The sequence below is a fragment of the Rattus norvegicus genome, chromosome 10 (genome assembly GCF_036323735.1).
Source record: "Rattus norvegicus strain BN/NHsdMcwi chromosome 10, GRCr8, whole genome shotgun sequence".
Classification (NCBI taxonomy): Eukaryota; Metazoa; Chordata; class Mammalia; order Rodentia; family Muridae; genus Rattus; species Rattus norvegicus.
The window spans coordinates 101,597,644-101,618,063 of record NC_086028.1 but is presented as its reverse complement, the minus strand read 5'-3'; the positions used below and the strand labels follow the sequence as shown (position 1 = coordinate 101,618,063).

The 20,420-nt window shown below is 53.8% G+C and overlaps 1 protein-coding gene across 2 annotated transcripts in view; it reads right to left on the bottom strand.

Moving 5' to 3' along the window:
* Myo15b (myosin XVB) overlaps nucleotides 1–20,420 on the bottom strand; it is a 37,421-nt gene that overhangs the window by 7,029 nt on the left and 9,972 nt on the right. The window contains exons 14-44 of one of the 2 annotated variants that reach the window (NM_001402394.1): nucleotides 17,353–17,478; nucleotides 15,318–15,395; nucleotides 15,027–15,142; nucleotides 14,896–14,941; nucleotides 14,640–14,764; nucleotides 11,728–11,845; nucleotides 11,380–11,543; nucleotides 8,790–8,883; nucleotides 8,095–8,145; nucleotides 7,760–7,817; nucleotides 7,498–7,628; nucleotides 6,396–6,491; nucleotides 6,051–6,286; nucleotides 5,790–5,968; nucleotides 5,529–5,601; nucleotides 4,938–5,099; nucleotides 4,682–4,782; nucleotides 4,515–4,591; nucleotides 4,327–4,408; nucleotides 4,029–4,127; nucleotides 3,765–3,868; nucleotides 3,366–3,557; nucleotides 3,085–3,166; nucleotides 2,847–2,939; nucleotides 2,463–2,760; nucleotides 2,292–2,379; nucleotides 1,952–2,177; nucleotides 1,252–1,364; nucleotides 991–1,050; nucleotides 215–290; nucleotides 1–119 (exon numbers count right to left, since the gene is read on the bottom strand). In NM_001402394.1, coding sequence (NP_001389323.1) covers nucleotides 1–119; nucleotides 215–290; nucleotides 991–1,050; nucleotides 1,252–1,364; nucleotides 1,952–2,177; nucleotides 2,292–2,379; nucleotides 2,463–2,760; nucleotides 2,847–2,939; nucleotides 3,085–3,166; nucleotides 3,366–3,557; nucleotides 3,765–3,868; nucleotides 4,029–4,127; nucleotides 4,327–4,408; nucleotides 4,515–4,591; nucleotides 4,682–4,782; nucleotides 4,938–5,099; nucleotides 5,529–5,601; nucleotides 5,790–5,968; nucleotides 6,051–6,286; nucleotides 6,396–6,491; nucleotides 7,498–7,628; nucleotides 7,760–7,817; nucleotides 8,095–8,145; nucleotides 8,790–8,883; nucleotides 11,380–11,543; nucleotides 11,728–11,845; nucleotides 14,640–14,764; nucleotides 14,896–14,941; nucleotides 15,027–15,142; nucleotides 15,318–15,395; nucleotides 17,353–17,478 — 3,663 coding nt within the window. Of the gene's footprint in view, nucleotides 120–214; nucleotides 291–990; nucleotides 1,051–1,251; nucleotides 1,365–1,951; nucleotides 2,178–2,291; nucleotides 2,380–2,462; nucleotides 2,761–2,846; nucleotides 2,940–3,084; nucleotides 3,167–3,365; nucleotides 3,558–3,764; nucleotides 3,869–4,028; nucleotides 4,128–4,326; nucleotides 4,409–4,514; nucleotides 4,592–4,681; nucleotides 4,783–4,937; nucleotides 5,100–5,528; nucleotides 5,602–5,789; nucleotides 5,969–6,050; nucleotides 6,287–6,395; nucleotides 6,492–7,497; nucleotides 7,629–7,759; nucleotides 7,818–8,094; nucleotides 8,146–8,300; nucleotides 8,683–8,789; nucleotides 8,884–11,379; nucleotides 11,544–11,727; nucleotides 11,846–14,639; nucleotides 14,765–14,895; nucleotides 14,942–15,026; nucleotides 15,143–15,317; nucleotides 15,396–17,352; nucleotides 17,479–20,420 lie in introns of those variants that run through there. The other variant, XM_063269887.1, reaches the window with a different exon arrangement.

Here is a 20,420-nt window from a genome sequence, read left to right as displayed (position 1 = left end):
CGAGACAGGGAAGATGCGGGAGAAGTAATTGGCCCAGTTGTCCCGAGCAGCAACCACAATGCGTTTTTTGATGCCGTCTTCAGCAACATCAAGGGAGTCCAGGCCCACCTCCAAGTCTCCTGTGGGCAAGGAGGGTCCATGATATCCTTGCTTCCATGACACTTCCTCTCAAGGGCTAGCCCAGCCCCCGTACCCCAACTCCGAGGACCCATACCCAGCAGGCCTTTCATTTTGTGCCGCTCGTCCTGTGAGATCCGGGTGCAGGACTCTGTGAAGGTGTCCCGCAGGATCTGTGGACAGAGCAAGGCGGTCAGCACCAGGTCCGGACACCGGAAGTCACCCACAGCAACTATGGGTGTGCAGTGCACAGGGGCCCAGTGGTGGTGAATACATACCCAGCAGGGCCCGCTGCGCCCGGCTAGAGACACAGGTGGGACAGGCAGAGGGATGGGGGACAGACAACGCAGAAGGCTCCCATGCCCAAACCTAGAGCTGTCCCTTCCCCACCCCACATCCACCACACTCCTTCCTTTGGCACCACGGTCTGCTGCCGTTGGCACAGTGTATCAGCTGAGATACACTGCCCTGCCAAAAGTGACCAGGTAATGGCCATTTATGAAGCGCCTAGTGTGTGCTACAGCCTGAACCGCATACACTTTGGCCCTCCCTTTGGCAAAACTAAGTTGGTCACCATGCCTATTTTGTAAGGACCCTGTGGGACAGGGCTCTGCAGCAAGGCCATGCTCTCTGAGTGCCTGAGGTACTATACTCCTCATAGGCTGTTAACTAGGCCCAGGTTTGAGCGAGGGTTTCTGGGAGGCAGTGGGTCCGTGGGTGGGGCCGGTTGGTGGGTGGGGCCGGTTGGTGGGTGGGGCCAGTTGGTGGGTGGGGTCAGGTTGGTGGGTGTGGTGGGTTGGTGGGTGGGGCCGGTTGGTGGGTGGGGTCAGGTTGGTGGGTGTGGTGGGTTGGTGGGTGTGGCCAGGCTCTCACCTGCTGGCAGAGCAGATTGAGGCAGTAGGGATGGCTGAAGTTCTCCCGAGGGTAGAACACCTAAGACACAGTGCAAAGAGCTGAGATCACACCAGGCTGCGTCCTCCCCTGCCTACCCCTGCCTTCCCAGGCCCAGCCACGAAAAACCAGCTTTGAAAAAGTGGTTCATGTGGAAGGGGATGCGCGGGGCTTTTGAGCCAGCCCTGTACACAGCCCTGCCCTGCCAGCCCCAGAAGCCTGAGGCACCACCCCTGTGCCCACCTCCTTTCGTAAGAACAACTTCCAGGGTGCATTGGCGTAAGAGAAGCACACGCTTCCAGAGGGCACAAGGAGCTTCGTGGAGATGCCCCTGTCCTCCATGGGCTCTGTCAAGGCTGCCGGAGAGAGTGGAGCGCCTTAAGATGGGGACCAGAGGGGGTTAGGGATTTAGCTCAGTGGTAGAGCGCTTGCCTAGCAAGCGCAAGGCCCTGGGTTCGGTCCCCAGCTCCGAAAAAAAAAAAAAAAAAAAAAAAAGATGGGGACCAGAGGAGCCAGGACTGAGGTGCTGGAGACCGTCAGTCTGGGCTGTTTTTGCTCAGCCTCCAACCACTGCATCTGTACCTCCTGGCACTATCTCTTGCCTTCATTTCTGGTCCTGAATTTTTCCTAGTGTCCCTAACCATGCTAGCTGCTGCCACTGGGTCTCCACCCCACCCTCCACCAAAACACATCTGCCAGGTCTACATCGAGGACAACACCCTATAAACATCAGTCCTTTAGTGCTAGACTGGCCCCAAGGTGCCTCTGCCCTGCCCTGGATAGGAATGAGGAATCCAGGCCTCTAAGGCTCCAAAGTCCAGATGCCCAAACAGCTGGCCTCAGCCGAATGGGGATGGGTGGCTTCTGCCATGAACCCCAAGAGGCAGTCATGAATGCTGCCACCAACCCTAAGAGGCTCAACCCCGGAAAAGGGATTCCTCACCACGAGACTCGACTAAGGGGCTCTTGGGCTCCCCAGGCAGAGACAGTGGGGGTGGGAGTGGAGGCGGGGGTGCTGGCGCTGTAGGTGGGTTTGGGCTACATGGGCCAAACAAGTCCCGAAGGGGTCCCTGCTTTTCCCGGATGGACGTGGAGGGTTCAAGGCGTGGTCGAGCCTTGGGTCTAGGAGCCACAGCTGGTGGGGAGCTCTTCCCGTGAGTAGGCGACGTCTGCAGGAGAACGCACAAGCCTACAGTCAAGGCCAAGTTTACCCTGAAAGCCCAGGACCCCTAAGCAAATCAGCCCACGCCCTGGAGAAGATGGATGGTTGGGAAGGGGCTCACCAATGGGGGCGAGCTGGCACCATTTATTCCTAACTTAGCCAAAGCCTCATCCTTAGGGTCGTTTTTCTTCTGAAAAGTTTTAAAGGGCCTCAAGGAAGAGAGAGAAAGTTAGTACCGCACAGGGCGATTCCCTGAGAGAAACAGCTCTGACCGCATACCCCCAGGGGCTACCTGGTGGGTTGTACAGGCACAGGCACAGGCCCTGGGCGGCTCTGGTACATGCGGATGATGTTGCGGATTTCCCGGCTGGGTTGCGGGCGCTGAGGGGTGGAATCGGAGCTCTTCACCATGGGAGGAGACCTGCTGGGTTGCTGAGGGGTGGAGTTGGAGCTCTGCACTTTGGGAGCCCCGTCCCGTGTCGGTTCTTCCTTCTGTGCGGGTTCCACCTCATCCTCCTTTCCAGTTTTGGTCCTACTTTGTTTCAGCGGCTTCTTCACAACTGGGGGAGGAGGAGGAGGAGGGGACACCTCTGCCAGGAAGGGAGAAGACAATTGAACAAAGTGCGCAGGCGCTCTCCACGGGGGAAGCACCGGAGCTGCAGCCCACCACACCTACGCGCTGTTTCCTCCTCGTCCTCCTCTGTCTCCTCCTGGGGGATCTGAACCTTGGCTGGAGGCTTCACCGTCTTCACCTTGATCGGCTCTTGGCCTGAAAATGCCGGGGGCCTCCTCTGTCACCTGTGTTTGTCCAGCCTGCTTCCCTGGTCTCCTGGCCACACTGACAGAGGAGCAGAGCGCAGCCTTCCCTCCCCAGGCTACAGACATCAGTTAAATTACATGGCTGCCACCCTTACCCATCTTCTGGAAGTAGTCCCGTTTCTGTTGAAAGCTCTTGGGGCGCTGAGGCCTGATTTCAGCCTCCTCTGGAGTGTCCTCCTGGTAAAAGAAAGTCATGAAGTGCAGCCCCTAGACAGCCATGCCCCTGTCCTCACAACATCCCATTCTCAGAGCTTCTCGGACCCATCCTGCCTACTACCTTCCCAGGGTCTCTCTCACCTTGGTAGGCACCTTCCTGGCACCTGTCAAACACCAGACTAGACCCGACCTAGAGTTCTGCCTAGCCTAGGTTTCTTACTCTAAAGGAAACATCCAAAGGTTCTGGATCATTCGCTGGCTTCTCTTGGGGTGCAGGAGGCTTCTTGGCCTTGGGAGCAATGGTTGAGGGTGGAGCCTGGGAGGCGGCCCCAGGGGCCTGAGCTTGGTGCTGGCGCCTCTGGTTCTGCTGCTCCAGGGACAGGCTCATGGCCTGGGCAGTCATCTGCTGGGCCTTGTGGGGAGAAACGGAATAAGAGGCAAACCCAGGGGTTGGGGATTTAGCTCAGTGATAGAGAGCTTGCCTTGCAAGCACAAGGCCCTGGGTTCCGTCCTCAGCTGGGGGTTGGGGGGGGGGAGGCAAACCCAACAAGGGCCTGGGCTGGCCCCACCCCGTGCCCGCACTCTCCAGGCAGCCTCACTCCCCAGCCCCAGTTCCTACCAGAATCATCGCCTGCTGGTGAATGAAGTTTTGCTGCTGTTCTGCCAGCTGCCTTGAGTCCAAACTGGGCATCAGAGGCTGTGGCTGGGGTGGGACCATCATGGCTGTAAAGAACAGCAGCAGGGGTCCAGAGCAGGTAAGTGGCACGGCCAGATTTGAACCTCTTAGTCCTAGACTCCATCTGGACTCCCAGCAGGGCCCTCCCCAACACGCACACCTTTAGTCCTGAGAGCTTCTCTCCTGCTTCCCTTAACCCAGCCTCACCTGGCACGGTTGGGACTGTGCCCATGGCTGGCATCATGGGGATAGGCGCGGGTATCATAGCTGGCTGGTAGCTGGGTGCCTGCACCATACCTGGGTACACTAAGGGAACAGGGTCTCTCAGACCTATCTGACCCCCCCCCCCAGACCTCCTTCTCCCTCTAGCCCCAGGCAAAGAGAAATGCATTGGCTACTGGGGTACTGGCCAGAGCTCCCATCTCAGTTCCCCACGGAGGTTCGGAGCGCTCTTGACTGTGCTGCAGGGCCTGGGAGGCCCTCGAGAGAAACCAGCTCTACTCACCCATGGGGTAGCCCTGCTGGGTGGGCCCAATAGAGCCCCCTCCCTTCATGCGTCTGTTCAGGGCCCAGCCTTGTTCCAAATCCTGAAGGGACAATGGGCATTGTCAGATCTAGAGCCTGGGAGGGACAGGAGTTGCCAGGCCCCAGCCCCAGCCCCAAAGCAGAGGGGATGCTGGGAAAGCCACTCACACTAACGCCTGGGGTGAGGACTGGCTCAAAGAGGTGGTCCAAGAAACCATCCAGGTTCCCCGGCCTACTGGCCTCACCTGTTGGGCAAGAATAAGTTCTGGCATCTATGGGGGCGAGAGGCCACCCGAGGTGATTTCCAGCACTCTGCCAAACACAGTGTGCCTTACCTGGAGAGCGGCTGCTGGGCAGAGTTGGGGCTGGACCTGGAGGGAGTCCTGGGGGCAGGGAAGGAGCTTGGACACCGGGGGCTGGAGGGATGTTCTCAGCTCTGTGGGAAAGATGGGGCCTCGCTAAGAGACCTCTGTGGGAGTCACCTCTAAGGGGAGTGCACACTGTTAGCTAAGAGGTCTCTGATGTCTGCACCAGGCGATGGCAGGGCGGCTGTGGGGGCTACCAGCTGGAGACAGGGCAGATGGTACATACAAACCAAGAGGAGTGATGGGGTAGTCGTGGGGACCGGCTGAGTCTCCCAAGTCCTCCGTCTGGCCTATCAGGTCCAACACAAAGTCACAGCCCAGCAAGTCTTGCCAAGCATCTCCAGAATGCAGTGACACAGACCAGCCACGAGGGGGCGCCTCCAGGCCTCTGGGCGGGGGAAAGACATGGAGGTCATCAGGAATAGGCAGATGACAACCCTTCAGGAATGGAGGGCGGTCTCTTAGGGCGGGAGCCCTTCCTAATGATGTCCCCATCCCACGTGTGAACCAGGAGCTCAGCCTCATTCAGAAGTCTCAGACTGAGACTCCTATCTATACCTCAAAGCCCTCTTGGTTATCTCCAGGCTCTGATATCCCATTTGCTTGCCTATGGAGCTAGGATCTGGGCCTTTTGCTGTCACAGGGCCCCTCATTTAGAATCTCTGTGTTCTCTCTGGAGCCTACAGCTAGAGCCCATTCACCCTAAAACCTTTTCTTTCTGCTCACGGAGGAAGAGTATCCATCCCTAGGGGACATGCAGTGGGGGCAGCAGTCAGTGGTCAGTCTGCTGCGCTGTCCCACCCTGAGCTGGCCATACCTGCTCTGTAGGATCCACCCTGCAAGCTGCTCTCCTGTGGTCCAGGATTCCACTTCAGCGGAATAGCTTTCTTCTGCGGAGGGGCGATTGGAGGGGCGATTGGAGGGAGGGTAAGAGACACAGGGTTCCACCCTAAGTAGTTACTGTCCCCACACCAGACAGAGGACACGAGGGTCACAGGGCAGATCAGTAAGGTGGCTGAGGCAGGAGGAGACCAGGGAACCAAGGCTGGCTCCACTGTCTGAGGGAGGCAGGCCTCACCGTTGAATGTGAACACATCCAGCGCCATACGGCCCCGTCGCAGTCCAGCCTTCCACTCAAGCTGTGTGGGTGGGTGGGACCGTGCAGCCATGGGAGCCAGCGGTGTCTGCTCCAGGGCACCTAACAGCTTGTGCTGGCACAAGGCTGCCATGCCACTGGGGGCCTGGTCAGACACAAATCTGTGGGGACGACACAGGGCTGCTGCAGGCTTGTCGGGGTAGCCGGTCCCACTCACAGGGCCCTACCCACTGGGCTTCTTACTTGAGCAATGGCTTCTCCAGGGCAGGTGTAGGGGGAAAGGAGCTGAGCAGGATTGCCATTAGGGCCCAGCCACGCTGAGTCTGCTGTTCATCCGGGTTGTGCCACAGCTGGGCCACCAACTGGCTGAAGAGCTCATCTCTAAGTCCTGGCCGGCGCTGTGCCCGCTGCACCAGGTATGTGCCCATGGTTTGTTCTTGCCAGGACTGCAGGGACCCCTCTCCCAGGAGCCGCAGCATCTGTTGACACAAAAGCCAGAGCAGGAAGCCCAGGGCTCCTCTGTACCTTTCCAGTCCGTCCTTACGTCCTTATGATGGCCACCCTGTCCCTCCTGGAGGAGTCACTCACCACCCTATTGATCTCCAGAGCCTGCTGAGGGTTCTCGCCATCCAACCTCGTCAGGGGCTCGGCCAGTGGCTGCCCTGGTCTGGGCAGAAATGGCTTCTGGAGGGCAGGAGGGGGACATAATGTTTGTCCTCTGCATTGGCCAGAGAAGCCACTCCTCAAGGACGCCCCCTCCCCCAGGAGTGTGTACCCTGAGAGGAGGAAAGGTGTGCGTGCATGCGTGCATGTGTGTGTGTTACACGGACACACACACGCAGGTGTGCCCCAGGAGGGTACCAGCCATCTTCCTTACTTGCCCTCAGGTAGAGTCTGTGGCAGAACTAAAAAAACTTACCATTTGCATAGGCGGACTGGCCAGCGAATGTCAGGGAGTCCTCTGCCGCTGCCAACTAATACTAGGGTGACAGACCTAGTGTGTGTTTGTACCTGGCTTCTTACGTGGGTGCTGGAGATTTGAATTCAAGAGTGCTCAGGAAGCACTGTTACCCCATGAGAAGCTCTCCGCCCTTTAACTGTTCTCTCATTAATGGACACCAAGCCAGGCAGAGCCCTGTGCCTTTAATCCCAGCACTTGGGAAGCAGAGGCAGCTGATGATCTCTCTGAAGAGCTCCAGGCCAGCCAGGACTACCAAAGTTAAGGTCTTGTCTTTGACATCTTTATTAAAATAGGGACACCTTTAATCCCAGCACTTGGGAGGCAGGAGCAGGTGGATCTCTGAATTTGAGGCCAGTCTGATCTACACAGTGAGCTCCAGGACAACAGGGCTACATAAATAAAGAAATTAACCCAAATAAATTTGTAAATACACTAATACAAGAATCTTCCTGTACATGCGGTTGTGAATCCTGCCTTCGTATTGAGTCCGCCAGCATGGTAAGCTTGTGGTTAAACCTTCTTTAAGGACGCAACTTACAGGGCAATGCCACTGGCACAGATAAAGGTGTGGCCGAAATAAGCCTGTGTGTCAGAGACCTCTGTTTAAGGACTGTTTTCCAAGCAGCGCTGCTGACCATGGGGACGACCTGAGAGAAGGGGGAGGCCCGTTTCTGCCTGGCGGGTGCTACACGGGGGCTTCTGAATCCTGGAAGCCCATAGGGGCCTCACCTGGAAGCTGGTGGACACGAAACTGGAGAAGGGAAACTGGTCAATGTCTGGAGGAAGAGTCAAGCTGGGCCGGACAGGAACCTCAGGTGGTAGGGACTCTGTGATGCTCCCAGTCAGTCTGGCCTGGTGGCCTGAGAAGGGACACAAGAGGCAGCCTAGGACACTCAAGACCGTGGCTTGTCCTGTCAGGTTGCCAACCACCATGGAGAGAGAGCTTGTGAGTGGATACAAGGAACTCCATCTCTACACTAAGAGGACTCACCTTCTGCTCTCTCCAGCAGAGCAGCCAGCTGGGCTGGGATCTCCAAGCGCCCCGGGTCCTGGTGAAGCAAACCAATCATCAGGAACTAAAGGACAGCCGAGAAGGACTGGGTGCACCTCCCCTCCCCAAATCTCCAGGATGATTAAGTGTCTCTAAAGAACAAGGACCCATCCTGGGAACAGATGATCAGGCCTCCAGAGCCGCTGAAAGAGAGTCCCCAGTCTTCTGCTGAGGTGGCACATAAGGGGTGGGACCCTGATGGCTACATGTTATACTCTTCCCCATACTGTGCCAGGCCCATACCACACAGAACCCCCGCTTCCAAGATCACTCACCATACTTGACACTTTCCCCCGGGGCTCCCCACTCTGCGGGCCACGGGAACACTGTGGGAGAGATCCCGTAAGAGTTGATGTCCCCACAGCACTAGCGGCCCATCACCAACTCAGCAGCTCGGTGTCCCCTTTAATCCCCAGAAGGCAGGATGGCAGCCAAGGAATGTCATAGACCCGAAAGGGTACGACTACCTGACCTCACCCACCTCTACCCTCTTCTCCAAGCTCACGGTCACCAGGCTGTGGATGTCACTGCCTGTCTGCCAGGGCACCAGGAAGAGGTAAAGAAGGGAACAAATGGTCTCAGGGGACAAAGTCCAGCTGGGGAGGAGTCAGGAAGGGGGGCAGAATGTAAGCACTGACCTTTGAGCGGTTTTATGGCTCTCACATAAGAGTCATTGGGCAAGAGAGAGAGCAGAAGGGGGCCACAGGGGCCTAGAGGGAATAGGAGGGACTGAGGCTAAAAGGGAGGGCCAGCCCTGGGAGTGCAGGGGCGGCAAGATGAAGTAAGGCATCAGCCACAGGGCCCAGGGTGTGCCTCAGCTGGAACAGGAAATAGAAGTGGTCAACAAGCAGTGGGTTGTGATAGTTCAGTCCTGGCAAGTTCAGGCCGTCAGGATTCTGCCCACTTGGCCAGCCAAGGCTTCTATCCTGAGCCTCCCTGCCATCCATAAACATTTCCAAACCCCTCTTACCTGTAGCTTCTGTCGTCTCCGGAGCAGGGGCTGAGCCACTAGGAGGATGGTGTTCAGCTGTCCCAGAGCTGACCTCCGCCGGAGGTATCGCTTCCTGGAGGTGTAAGGTGGGGGAGGGCGGGGTGGAGCCCTGAAACCTAAGCTTCTTCCCTGGTACCTGAACCCTCTCTAAACCTAGATGGTGGTGTGAAAACGGACTCTGGATCCGTGAATCCCCCGATGTTCAACAGTAAAGAACAGAATGCTATGCTAAACCAGGAAATGTCTTGTTCTCAGACTGTTTCACTATGTAGACCAGGCTGGCCCTTAACCTGCCTCTGCCCCCCACCCCAGGCATATGCGACCACCCCCAGCTTTTAGAATTTTTATTTTTAGTTGTACATATGTGTGTGGTGGTGTCTATGTGCATGTGAGTGAAGCATTCCTAGGTGGCCAGAAGAGGGCGCCAGATCTCTGGGGTCGGAGTTTTAGGCAGTTAAAGTCCTCTGACAGGTGCCGGGAACTGGACTCTGGTCCTTCGTAAGAAAAACAGATGCTCTTAACTACTGAGCAATGTCTCTAGACCCCTGGGTTTATTTTTAATACGTATCCTGCTCAGGACTCCTTCATTGAGGACACTGGTCTTCTCATAGCTGGGAAATTCTCAAAGATACTCTGTTTGCGTGTTCCTTCCAAGAGCTCCGGGCATACATGTGGTGCACAGACATAGGTACAAAGCACTTATGCAATGCAATAAATAAATAAAAATATTCCGGGGCCAGGAAAATGACTTAGTTAGCGACGTACTCACCACACAAACATGAGACACTGAGCTCCAGGCCTCATAGCCACACACATAGAAGCCAGCTAGTGTCTGTGACTTCCATGCGGAGGAGGTAGAGGCAGACAGATGCTTAGAGCTCACTGGCTACCCGGACTAGCCGGGTCAGCAAATTCTAGGTCTGGTCTCACGGAAGGAAGGAAGGAAGGAAGGAAGGAAGGAAGGAAGGAAGGAAGGTAGGAAGGAAAAGGGAAAGACAGACAGAAAAAGAAAGAGCAAACTATTGCGGTCTAGCACACCTGACAGGATTGGAAGTGTGTGCTGCAGCTCACTTGCAGAGCCCCTCCGAGCGTGCTCAAGTGCGTGGGTTTGATCCCCAGCACAAAAATTCGATCCCTTGATGAAACAACCCAGCAGTCAGTACAGAACTTTCATGTGGGCCGGACAGATGGCTCAGTTGTTAAGATCACTGACTGCTCTTCCAGAGGTCCTGAGTTCAAATCCCAGCAACCACATGGTGGCTCACAACCATCTGTAATGGGATCTGATGCCCTCTTCTGGTGTGTCTGAAGACAGCCACAGTGTACTCATATATAATAAATAAATAAACAAAATATATGGAGCTACTTGCACTGTTGGTTGGAATACAGATTGACCTAAGCACTATGAGAGCTGGTGAGGCAGATTCTCAAAGAGCTTGACAGAGAACGACAGCGCGACCCTGCAGTTCTCTCCTAGGTACAGACCCGACACGTGAAAACAGAAAGCCCAATAGATACTTCTAGCAGCCACGTTCATAAGGGATGGGAGCGACCCACGCAGCCGTCAGCAAGAAGCTGTGTCACTGAACGGCGGAACATTACTCGGCCACAGAAAGCAAATGAAGTTCTGATCCACGCCACGGCACAAGCTCTGAAGGCATTAAAAGCTAAGTAAATTAGGCCAGGCATAAGGGGAACAGACCTGCAACACAGCTTACAGGAAATACTCGGAATAGGCAAATCTAGAGACAGAGAACACACTGGAGTTACTAGAAGCTGGTGGCTGTGTGGGGAGTTTGGAGTTACTGCTTCATGGTCACTTTGCCTCAGGTTATGTGGTGAAAGTGGGGCACAAATAGTAGTGCTGGGTGGTGGTGAGTGGTGGTGGGTGGTGTTACACATCTTTGTTCCAAGCATTTGGGAGGCATAGGCAAGTGTATCTCTGTGAGTTCAATGCCAGCCTGGTCTGCAAGGCAAGTTCCAGGACAGCCAGGACTATTACACAGAGAAACCCAGTCCTGGGGAAAAAACAAAACAAAACAAAGCAAAACAAAAACAAAAACCAAACAAACAAACAAAAAAAGAAAACAAATGAAAAGATAGTAGCTATGGTTGCCCGTGATGGTATTCCTCAACATGGCGCTTGCTACATCTTATTCTTAGCCCTCAAGTTTGCCTTGGGTTGAAGGCAGTATTGCTTTCTGAATCTGACCCCTCCCCTGCAGCCAGCCTGAGAGGCCAAATCCCTACAGTCTTTTTTTTTTTTTTTTTTTTTTTTTTTTTTTTTGGAGCTGGGGACCGAACCCAGGGCCTTGCGCTTGCTAGGCAAGCGCTCTACCACTGAGCTAAATCCCCAACCCCATCCCTGCAGTCTTTGTCTCCAGCAACCAGGCAGGATGGACAGAGCAGCTGCTGGATGCCAGGTGTGGTGATGGGCCAATATAATCTCAGATTCAGAAGGCTGAGGCAGAATGGGCAGATATAATCTCAGATCCAGAAGGGTTTGAAGCCAGCCTGGGCTCCCCAGCCTCACCTTCCCACTTTGGTCCTGGCTCCATTACCTGCTCACCTGGCCTGGAGACCCCGCACACGAGCCTGCATCCGGGGTAGGAGACGGAGCCGCTGACGGGTGATACAGGCTCGGAGGCCACGGTGCAGAGTGAGCAGGGCCTGTGAGCGCCGCTGAGCCCACAACTGTTCTAGCTGCTGCCGGCCCTGCTCCTGCAGTAGAACCTGTAGGCAGAGGCAGGCTTCGGGAGGTGGGGGTGAGGTAGGGGGTGGGCGGTGGGGAGTGGGAGGATTCGGAAGCAGACTGGGCATGCCTGCTCTTCTCCTCTGGCCTCAACCTCCCCACATCTGGTCACATGCTGTATTCTAGGGACCCCTGCACTCACGTCCCCCGTGCACTCACGTGTACCTGAGTGGCTCCAAGATGATAGCGGGGTGACTCTGCCCCCAGGACTTCCCTGAGGATGGCACCACACCTCTCCCGGTCAGAGACAGCTTTCTGTCTCCCGGACCCTAGAGCACGGAACCTGTCCAAAAAGGCACAGAGACGACGAGGTCAGAAGAGCAAGGACCATTTTGTTTTGTTTTCTGTTTTTGTTTGATGCTTGATTGACAGCTGAATGTGAACCCATTGATAGTTACTCAATTTCTGGGTCAATCAACAACTCGGGAAACTCTGTGTTCTGGTTTCTGTTGCCATGTCCTGTTTCCTGCCACAAAGTAACTTAGAGAAGAAGGGGTTTACTTGGCTTTTTTTTTTTCTTTTCTTTTCTTTTCTTTTTTTTCGGAGCTGAGGACCGAACCCAGGGCCTTGTGCTTGCTAGGCAAGCACTCTACTATTGAGCTAAATCCCCAACCCCTTTACTTGGCTTTAATTACGGTTACAGCCCACCACTGGTGCAGGAACTTGCGCCTTTGGTCACATCTTACCACAGGCATAAACAGAGACAGTGGATCCTGGCATTCAGGACTCCCTACCCAGGGAATGGCGCTGCCAGGACGGGTGATCAGGACAGTTAAGACTGTCCATCTGGGCGTGTGTGTGTGTGTGTGTGTGTGTGTGTGTGTGTGTGTGTGTGTTAGAGTGTGTGTGTTTGAGTGTGTGTGTTAGAGTGTGTGTGTTTGGGGGTGTGTGTAGCAGAGGCAGGCAGATCTCTGGAGTTCGAGTCCAGCCTGGTCTATAGAGAGAGTTCCAAAGCAGCCAGGGCTACAACAGAGAAACCTTGTCTCAAAACAACAACAACAACAACAACAACAAAACAACAACAACAACACCCCAACCATCTTCCAGAGCTGGAGAGATGACTCAGAGGTTAGGAGCACAGGCTGCCCTTGCAGAAGACACAGGTTCAGTTCCCAGCACCCATGACTCGGCTTACAATTGCCTATAACTACCGTTCTAGGGGATCCAACTCGACTGCTCTGGCATGTGCAAGCACCAGCATGCTCATGGTACACACACATCTCTGTCTCTCTGTCTGCTCCTCTCTCTCTCTCTCTCTCTCTCTCTCTCTCTCTCTCTCTCTCTCTGTCTCACACACACGCCTAACAAAACACAAGTCTCTTTCCAGTAGATTCTAGGGTGTGTCATGTTGACAGTGAAATCACCTAGCTTGAGCCTGGCGGGGTGCTGACGTCCGGCAGAGAGCAGGCCAGGTGAGACCTCCGCTCTGGAGAAAGGACAGGTAGGTGGCAAGGCAAGGCCAGAGAAGCAACAGGTGTGACCCAGTGGCTCTCTGGGATGCCTGATTCACACTAACACAGGGTGGGGGTTGGGGGACCTCAATGCACGACCGTGAACGGCAGAGTAGGGCAGGGCAGGGCAGAACTGCACCGCAGGTCATTAAGAGATCCGGCCCCTGGGAAGAAAATGTCCTTCAGGATCCAGAGCTCAGAACTTCCTGGAAGAAGTGGCAGTCAGTGATTTGGCAACTGTCCCAGGGCAAGGGCAGCACCTTCTCTCCTGTCATTCTCTAGCTCAAGGACAAACACTCACTGCATTCATCTACTGCCTGCTTCAGGCTCCACCCCTCAGCCAGGCTGTCCCCAGCTAAGATAGTCACAGGCAGAGAGGGTGGCTACAGCCCTGGACGGAAGCCTCAGGGGGTGGCAAGAGGCGGGTCCAAGCCAAGGCCTCACATTTAGTCACCAGCTTTCCTAGATGTTTCTGAGCTCCTCCTCAAACGCTGCTGTACCCTCACTGTCCCCATGACACAGGGGCCATCCCTTATCAATCTGAACGGCTCTGCTAACTGTGCTCCAGCATCTCACTGTTCAGTCACAGCCTCATGATCCTGGCTGTGCTCAGCCGGCTCCATGGTAAGGTCCCAGGGCAGGCAGGGTGCCCGTCATCTCCAGCAGAGCATTAGCACTGAGATGAGGCAAATAGAGAAAGGAGTGTGAGCGAGTGTGTTTGAGCAAATGTGTATGAGCAAGCATGTGTGAGCATGCATATGTGAGCGAGCGCGTATGAGCAAGTGTGTATGAACAAATGTGTGTAAGCAAGCATGTGTGAGTATGCATGTGAGTGAGCATGTGTGAGCAAGTGTGTGAATGAGTACATGTGTGAGGAAGTGTCTGTGAGCATATATATGTGAGCTAGCATGTGTGAGTGAGTATGTGAATGAGCACATGTGTGAGCAATTGTGTGTGAGCATGCATGTGTGAGTGAGTGTGTAAGCATGCATGTGTGAATATGCAATGCATGTGTGTGAGTCAGTGTGAATGAGCACATATGTGAGCTAGCATGTATGAGCGAATTTGTGAATGAGCACGTGTGAGCAATCGTGTGTGAGCATGCATGTGTGAGTGAGTGTGTGTGTGAGCATGCATGTGTGAGTGAGTGTGTGTGTGAGCATGCATGTGTGAGTGTGTGTGAGTGTGAGCATGCATGTGTGAGTGAGTGTGTGAATGAGCACATGTGTGTGAGCATGCATGTATGAGTGTGTGAGCATGCATGTGAGTGTGTGTGAGCATGCATGTGTGAGTGAGTGTGTGAATGAGCACATGTGTGTGAGCATGCATGTATGAGTGTGTGTGAGCATGCATGTGTGAGTGAATGTGTGTGTGAGCATGCATGCGTGAATATGCAATGCATGTGAATGAGCATGTGTGAGTCAGTGTGTTAATGAGCACATGTGTGAGCCAGCAGGTGTGAGCGAGCACATGTGTGAGTGAACATGTGAGCACGCATGTATGTAAGGAATGGTGAAGGGAAGCCTGTTGGAAGTCAGACACACGGTTGCTTCTCTGCTAAGACCACCCACTTGGGATTGACCTCTGTCAGGTGTTGGTTTCTGCTACCTCACCATGGAATCCTACCTTGCCAGAAAGACTTGGAAGGGCACTCGTACGGGGAAGTGGGTACTTCGGGTGCCTATGATCTCCAGGACGCCAGCCTGACGCAGCTGCTCTGCCACGTGTTCCACATCCAGGAGGCCTGGGAGCTGGGAGCCAGAGACACAGCCAAGGAGAGCTGGAGTCAGGAGTAGGGCTGAGAGGAGAGGGTCCTGGGGGTGGGGTGGGATGGGGCGGAGGAGAGCACAGCAGGGGTGAGATTTCGGGGAAGGGAGCTCACCTTTCCAGGGCTGGGGTTGAGACAGTGGATAACATAGACATGGCTCCTGAGAGTGGAAGGGGGATAGTCTCAGATCAGACTACCCTCCATCCTCCCTCTGGGGTCCAGCGGAAGGGCGGCACAGTTCTCACCTGCCTAGCCTAGCTAGCAAGTCACCCAGGGACTGCTGGAATCGAGAGGCCAATGTGGGTTTGCTTTGCTCGGTCCCAGCCTGGGGCTCTGCTTCTTGGAACAGACTGCCCATGAGCTGTGTGGGGTGACATGAGTTTCAGCTCTTTCTATCCTGGACCTGTCCACCCGCCACACAGGCCCTGGAGCAGGTAGCCCTAAACACCGAACCCTGCACACGCCCATTCCTCCACCCAGGTGTCAAGGACCAGCCCCTCAGAGCTTGATGGCCCCCTAAAAGGAAGCTGGGTCACCTGCAGCTGGCTCTGCCTGAGCATCTCCAGCACGGCGGGGTCCAGGCTGTCCCTGTTTCTGTTTACGAACTTGTGCACCTGCAAGAGAGGAGGCCCGTGGAACCTATCGATGGGAGCAGGTTTTAGTAAAGTCCAGGGCCTGTGCTGTAGAACAGCTGGCTACCATAGAGAAAAGTCTCCTCTGCCCTCCGCCTCTTCAGTACTCTCTTGATTATCCCTACGCCTTTCTCCACATAAAACTCAGAATGGTTTCTTTTTTTTTCTTTTTCCTTTGAGACAGGGTTTCTCTGTGTAGCCCTGGCTGTCCTGGAACTCCCTCTGTTCCAGCTAGCCTTGAACTCAGGATCCGCCGGCCTCTGCTGGGTTTAAACACCTGGCTGCTTCTTCGTTTTTAATCAAAACCCAATCTGAGGGACAGGGTTGTGCACGGCTGGAGGAGCCCTTGCCTAGCATACCCAAGCCCTGGGTTCTGAGTCCCAGCACTGCCTAAACCCTGAACGGGTGCCGCACACCTGCAGTCCCAGCACTTGGGGACTGGAAGCAAAAAAGTCAGAAGTTTAAGGTCATCCCTGGCCACAAAGAAAGTTAAAGGCTGCACGAGGCAACACGAGACCTTGTCTCAAAACCCAAACCAAGGGCCAGGGGTGTGGCTCACGTCTCCAATTCCAGCACTTTAGGAGGTAGAGACAGGTGGATCTCTGAGTTTGAGGCCAGGGTCTCCATAGTGAGTTCCACGACAGCCAGTGATACACCGAGAAACCCTGTCTCAAAAAATAACCAAACGCCAAGACATTATTTTTTTAAAAGGATGACAACTTGGGGCTGCAGAGATGGCTCCCCCGTTGAGCACTGGCCGTTCTTTTGCAGGATCTGGGTTTGATTCCCAGAACCCACATAATAGCTCCCATCCAATTGTAACCCCAGCCCCAGAGGATCTGATGACTCCTGAGGGCACCGGGCACGCTCACGATTCTCAGACGCGTGCAGGCAAAACTCTCACGCACAAAGTAAAAATTGTTTAAAAAAAAGGGGGGGGTGTTGGGGTTGGGGATTTGGCTCAGTGGCAGAGCGCTTGCCTAGGAAGCGCAAGGCCCTGGGTTCGGTCCCCAGCTCCGAAAAAAAGAACCAAAAAAAAAAAAAGGGGGGGGTGTTTTGTTAAGGGGCAGTTGAGATGGCTCAGTGGTTAAGAAAGAAAACTGCATAACAACTGGGTCAGTCAGACACCTGCTGCCGAGTCTGAGGGCGAATTTTTTTTTTTAAAGATTTATTTATTTTATGTATACGAATACACTGTAGCTTTCTTCAGACACACCAGATCCCATTACAGATGGTTGTGAGCCACCGTGTGGTTGCTGGGATTTGAACTCAGGACCTCTAGAAGAGCAGTCACTGCTCTTAACCGCTGAGCCATCTCTCCAGCCCGAGGGCGAATGTTCGAGCCCAACTATTCACACTGTGGAAGGGGAAAACCAACTCCCAGAGTTGTCCTCTGCCCTCCACATATGTATACACACACACACACACACACACACACACACACACACACACACACACAGAGAGAGAGAGAGAGAGAGAGAGAGAGAGAGAGAGAGAGAGAGAGAGAAGACACTCATGCACTCGCCAATTAACTAAAAACAAATGTAAAAAAATTCCAGCAAGGATGGGAGTGGCTCACAAGGCCCATCCTGGGGGTTGGGGATTTAGCTCAGCGGTAGAGCGCTTGCCTAGTGAGCGCAAGGCCCTGGGTTCGGTCCCCAGCTCCGAAAAAAAAGAAAAAAGAAAAAAAAAAAACATAGGAAAACAAGGCCCATCCTGAGCCGAGGAGCTATTACAAATCATCATCATCATCATCATCATCATCATCATCGATCGGAACTGGGTGTGGCCTGAGGCTCAGGTGGAGAAGCAGTGCCACGTCTTGGAAGAGGATCTCTCCAACACTGTCATCTGGTAGGTGACTCAGCTTGGGAGGGGCAGACACTACCATGACTCCGCCCTACTGATTCACCTGCATTCTGTGCCCAAGAACAGATACCTGGTAGGTGACGGTCCCGGCATAGTGCCGCACCGTGAAGATTGGCAGGGGCAGCTGAGACTTGGCATAGCTCGGGTGGTCACCATGGTGATAGTGGCACTTCTGGAGGAAGGTGTGGTCTGTGGCCTGGTAAGGAAGAAGCCACACTGTCTCAGGCTCCGTACATGTTTGGTGTTCCCTGCGTTCGCCCTGATCCTTCCTGAAGGCCGCAGCCCCGTACGACCTAGCCATGACGAGATCTGTCTCCCCAGAACTCTTCCTCAGACAGGGAGAGTCAGTTCAGTCTGCAGGAGTCCCTACAGTGTGCTCCCTTTCTCCATGACTAGCCAGGTACTATTTGAGAAGGTCAGAGTCACCTCAGGCCACCTCTGCCAAGCCCTAGATGTGATATTTCTGAGGAAGCCTGAAGGAATTAAAAGAAACTGAGGGTCTGGCTCAGTTGGTAAAAGCACTCACTGGCTGTTATGCCAGAGAGCCCAGGCTCAGTTCCCAGCCCTTATATGAATGATGGCTCCCAGTTGTTAACTCCAGGGAATCCAGTCGATGCCCTTCTCCAACCTCCCCTGGGACCAGGCACACACAGTGCTCAGACAAACACAAAAAAGAAAAAGAGTGAACCCGGGACTTGAGAAACTCCTGTGAAAGGGTTTCTCTTTCTTTGACTGGGGGACAGTTCCCTGTGAAGACCAGGATGGCTTTGAATTCACATTAGTCCACCTGCGTCTGCACCCAGGACGCTACACTGGGGATTAAAGGTTGGATTAAAGACACCAGGCACAGGGGTTGGGGATTGGTAGAGCGTTTGCCTAGCGAGCGCAAGGCCCTGGGTTCGGTCCCCAGCTCCAGGAAAAAAAAAAAAAAAAAAAAAAGACACCAGGCACCACTGTTCATGTTTGAGATACAGTCCCTTTTGATCAGGCTAGCCTCCAACTCACTGTGTAGCCAAGGATGGCCCTCCTCGCCTCTACCTGTAGAGCGCTGGGACCACAGGTGTGCACCCTTTGTCCCAATCCCTTCTCAAGGGAGGAGGGGCAATATCTGCGTCACCCCAGTGTGAGCTCCTGTCTTACCACAGCCGAGGCCCTCTCCCATAGTCTCCCCTGGCCCATAAATGCTGGTTTTTCCCCAGGCCACATGCAGTGAGAGCCAAGGTCCTGTGACCCTCTCCACCCGTCTATGAGCGAATGTAAACAATTAGCCATCTACCTGGGAATGATCTTTTACAAGGAGGCAGAGCTGAACTCCCAAGATGCAGTACTTTGGCTTAGGTTGTTCTGTAGAACAGCACTACCACGCCTGATTTCATTCCATGCTGGGAATCGAACCTATGGTTCTGTGCCTGCTAGGCAAGCCCTCCTCCAAGCTGAGCCATATTGCCCTCCCAGGGTCACTTTATTTTTGGTGTCCACCCTGCAACCTCAGTTCCCAAAGGTTTGGGTCCTACGCATGTCCCTGTGACTCCACAAAGCTGCCCACCAGACATCTGCCTAGCTCAACCCGGTCTGTCTGTCTGTCTGTCTGTCTGTCTGTCTGTCTTACACCAAGCTGTGCTGGCTTCAAACTTGCTTCCCCCCTGCTTCTGCCTCGTGAGTGCTGACAGACAGGTGTTTATCACCACATCAGGTGGAGTTTATATTAGAATCAAGAAATTGAATTTATTATCTTTTTTTTTCCCCCAGTTTTTTGAGACAGGGTTTCTCTGTGTATCCCTGGCTGTCCTGGAACTCACTTCGTAGACCAAGCTGGCCTAGAATTAAGAAATCTGACTGCTCCCAGATTAAAGAATCACTCCACAGACTGAATCCACTGTCTTGTCTTATACACAGCAGACAAATGCTCTACCACTGAACTATACACTACCCCAACACACACACACACACACACACACACACACACACACACACACACACACACACACATATCAGAATGGCACTCAGAATCCCATAGTGTGTGTGTGTCTCTTTTTCTTTGTTGTTTTGAGACAGGGTCTGTCTGTGTAGCCCTGGCTATACTAGAACTCATTCTATAAACCAGGCTGGCTTTGAAGTCTCAGAGATCCTCCTGCTTCTGCCTCCCAAATGCTAGGACTAAAAGCATGTACCACCCCACCCAGCCTAAAATTTTTAAATTTAGTTATTTTTTAGATTTATTTCCTTTTGAATGTGTGCGTGTGCTTTGCTTGTATGTCGTCGTATGCCCCACATGCGTGGCTGGTGCCTAGGGAGGTCAAAGGAGGTCATCAGATCTCCTGAGACTGGAGTTATATTAATGGCTGTGAGCCACCATGTGGGTGCTGGGAATTGAACTTGGGTCTTCTGCTCTTACCCTCTAAGCCACCTATCTCTCCAGCCCTTACCATTTCTTCCCCACTCTCCTGGGCTCCAAGAGAGAACTGAATCTTTCGTCTTGGACCTTTTCCCTCAGAATGATCCCTACACATGAATCCATCTGTCAACGCCTCAGGTACAGCCGGAGTTCTTCAGACAGGCCCTGCCCTCCTGCAGCTCAGTTTTGTGGAGAGGAGAGGTTAAGTCACACTGACAGCCTCTGATAATCACGACTGTCTGCTCTCCCTGGGAGTTCAAAGATAAGGAGGCAGAGGCCGATGTGTCACAGGGAATATTTACACACACTGGCCAGTTACTAACCCAAGAAGCATTTTTAGCACACTGTTGGTGGAGCATGCCTTTAACCCCAGCACATGGGCTGGAGAGGTGGCTCAGCGGTTAAGAGCACTGACTGCCCTTCCAGAGGTCCTGAGTTCAACTCCCAGCAACCACATGGTGGCTCACAACCATCTGTAATGGGATCCGATGCCCTCTTCTGGTGTGTCTGAAGACAGCAACAGTGTACTCACATATGATAAATAAATCTTTTAAAAAAATGGGGGGGGGACTGTGAAAGCAAAAGGATCAGGAGTTTGAGGCCACATATGTAACTTTCTGTCTCAACAAAACAAAACAAAACAAACAAAAAAAAAAACCCAAAACCCCAAAGGAGTTGCAGAGATGGCTCTGTGGTTAAGAGCATTTGCTGTTCCTTCAGAGGACCCAGGCTCTGCTCCCTGC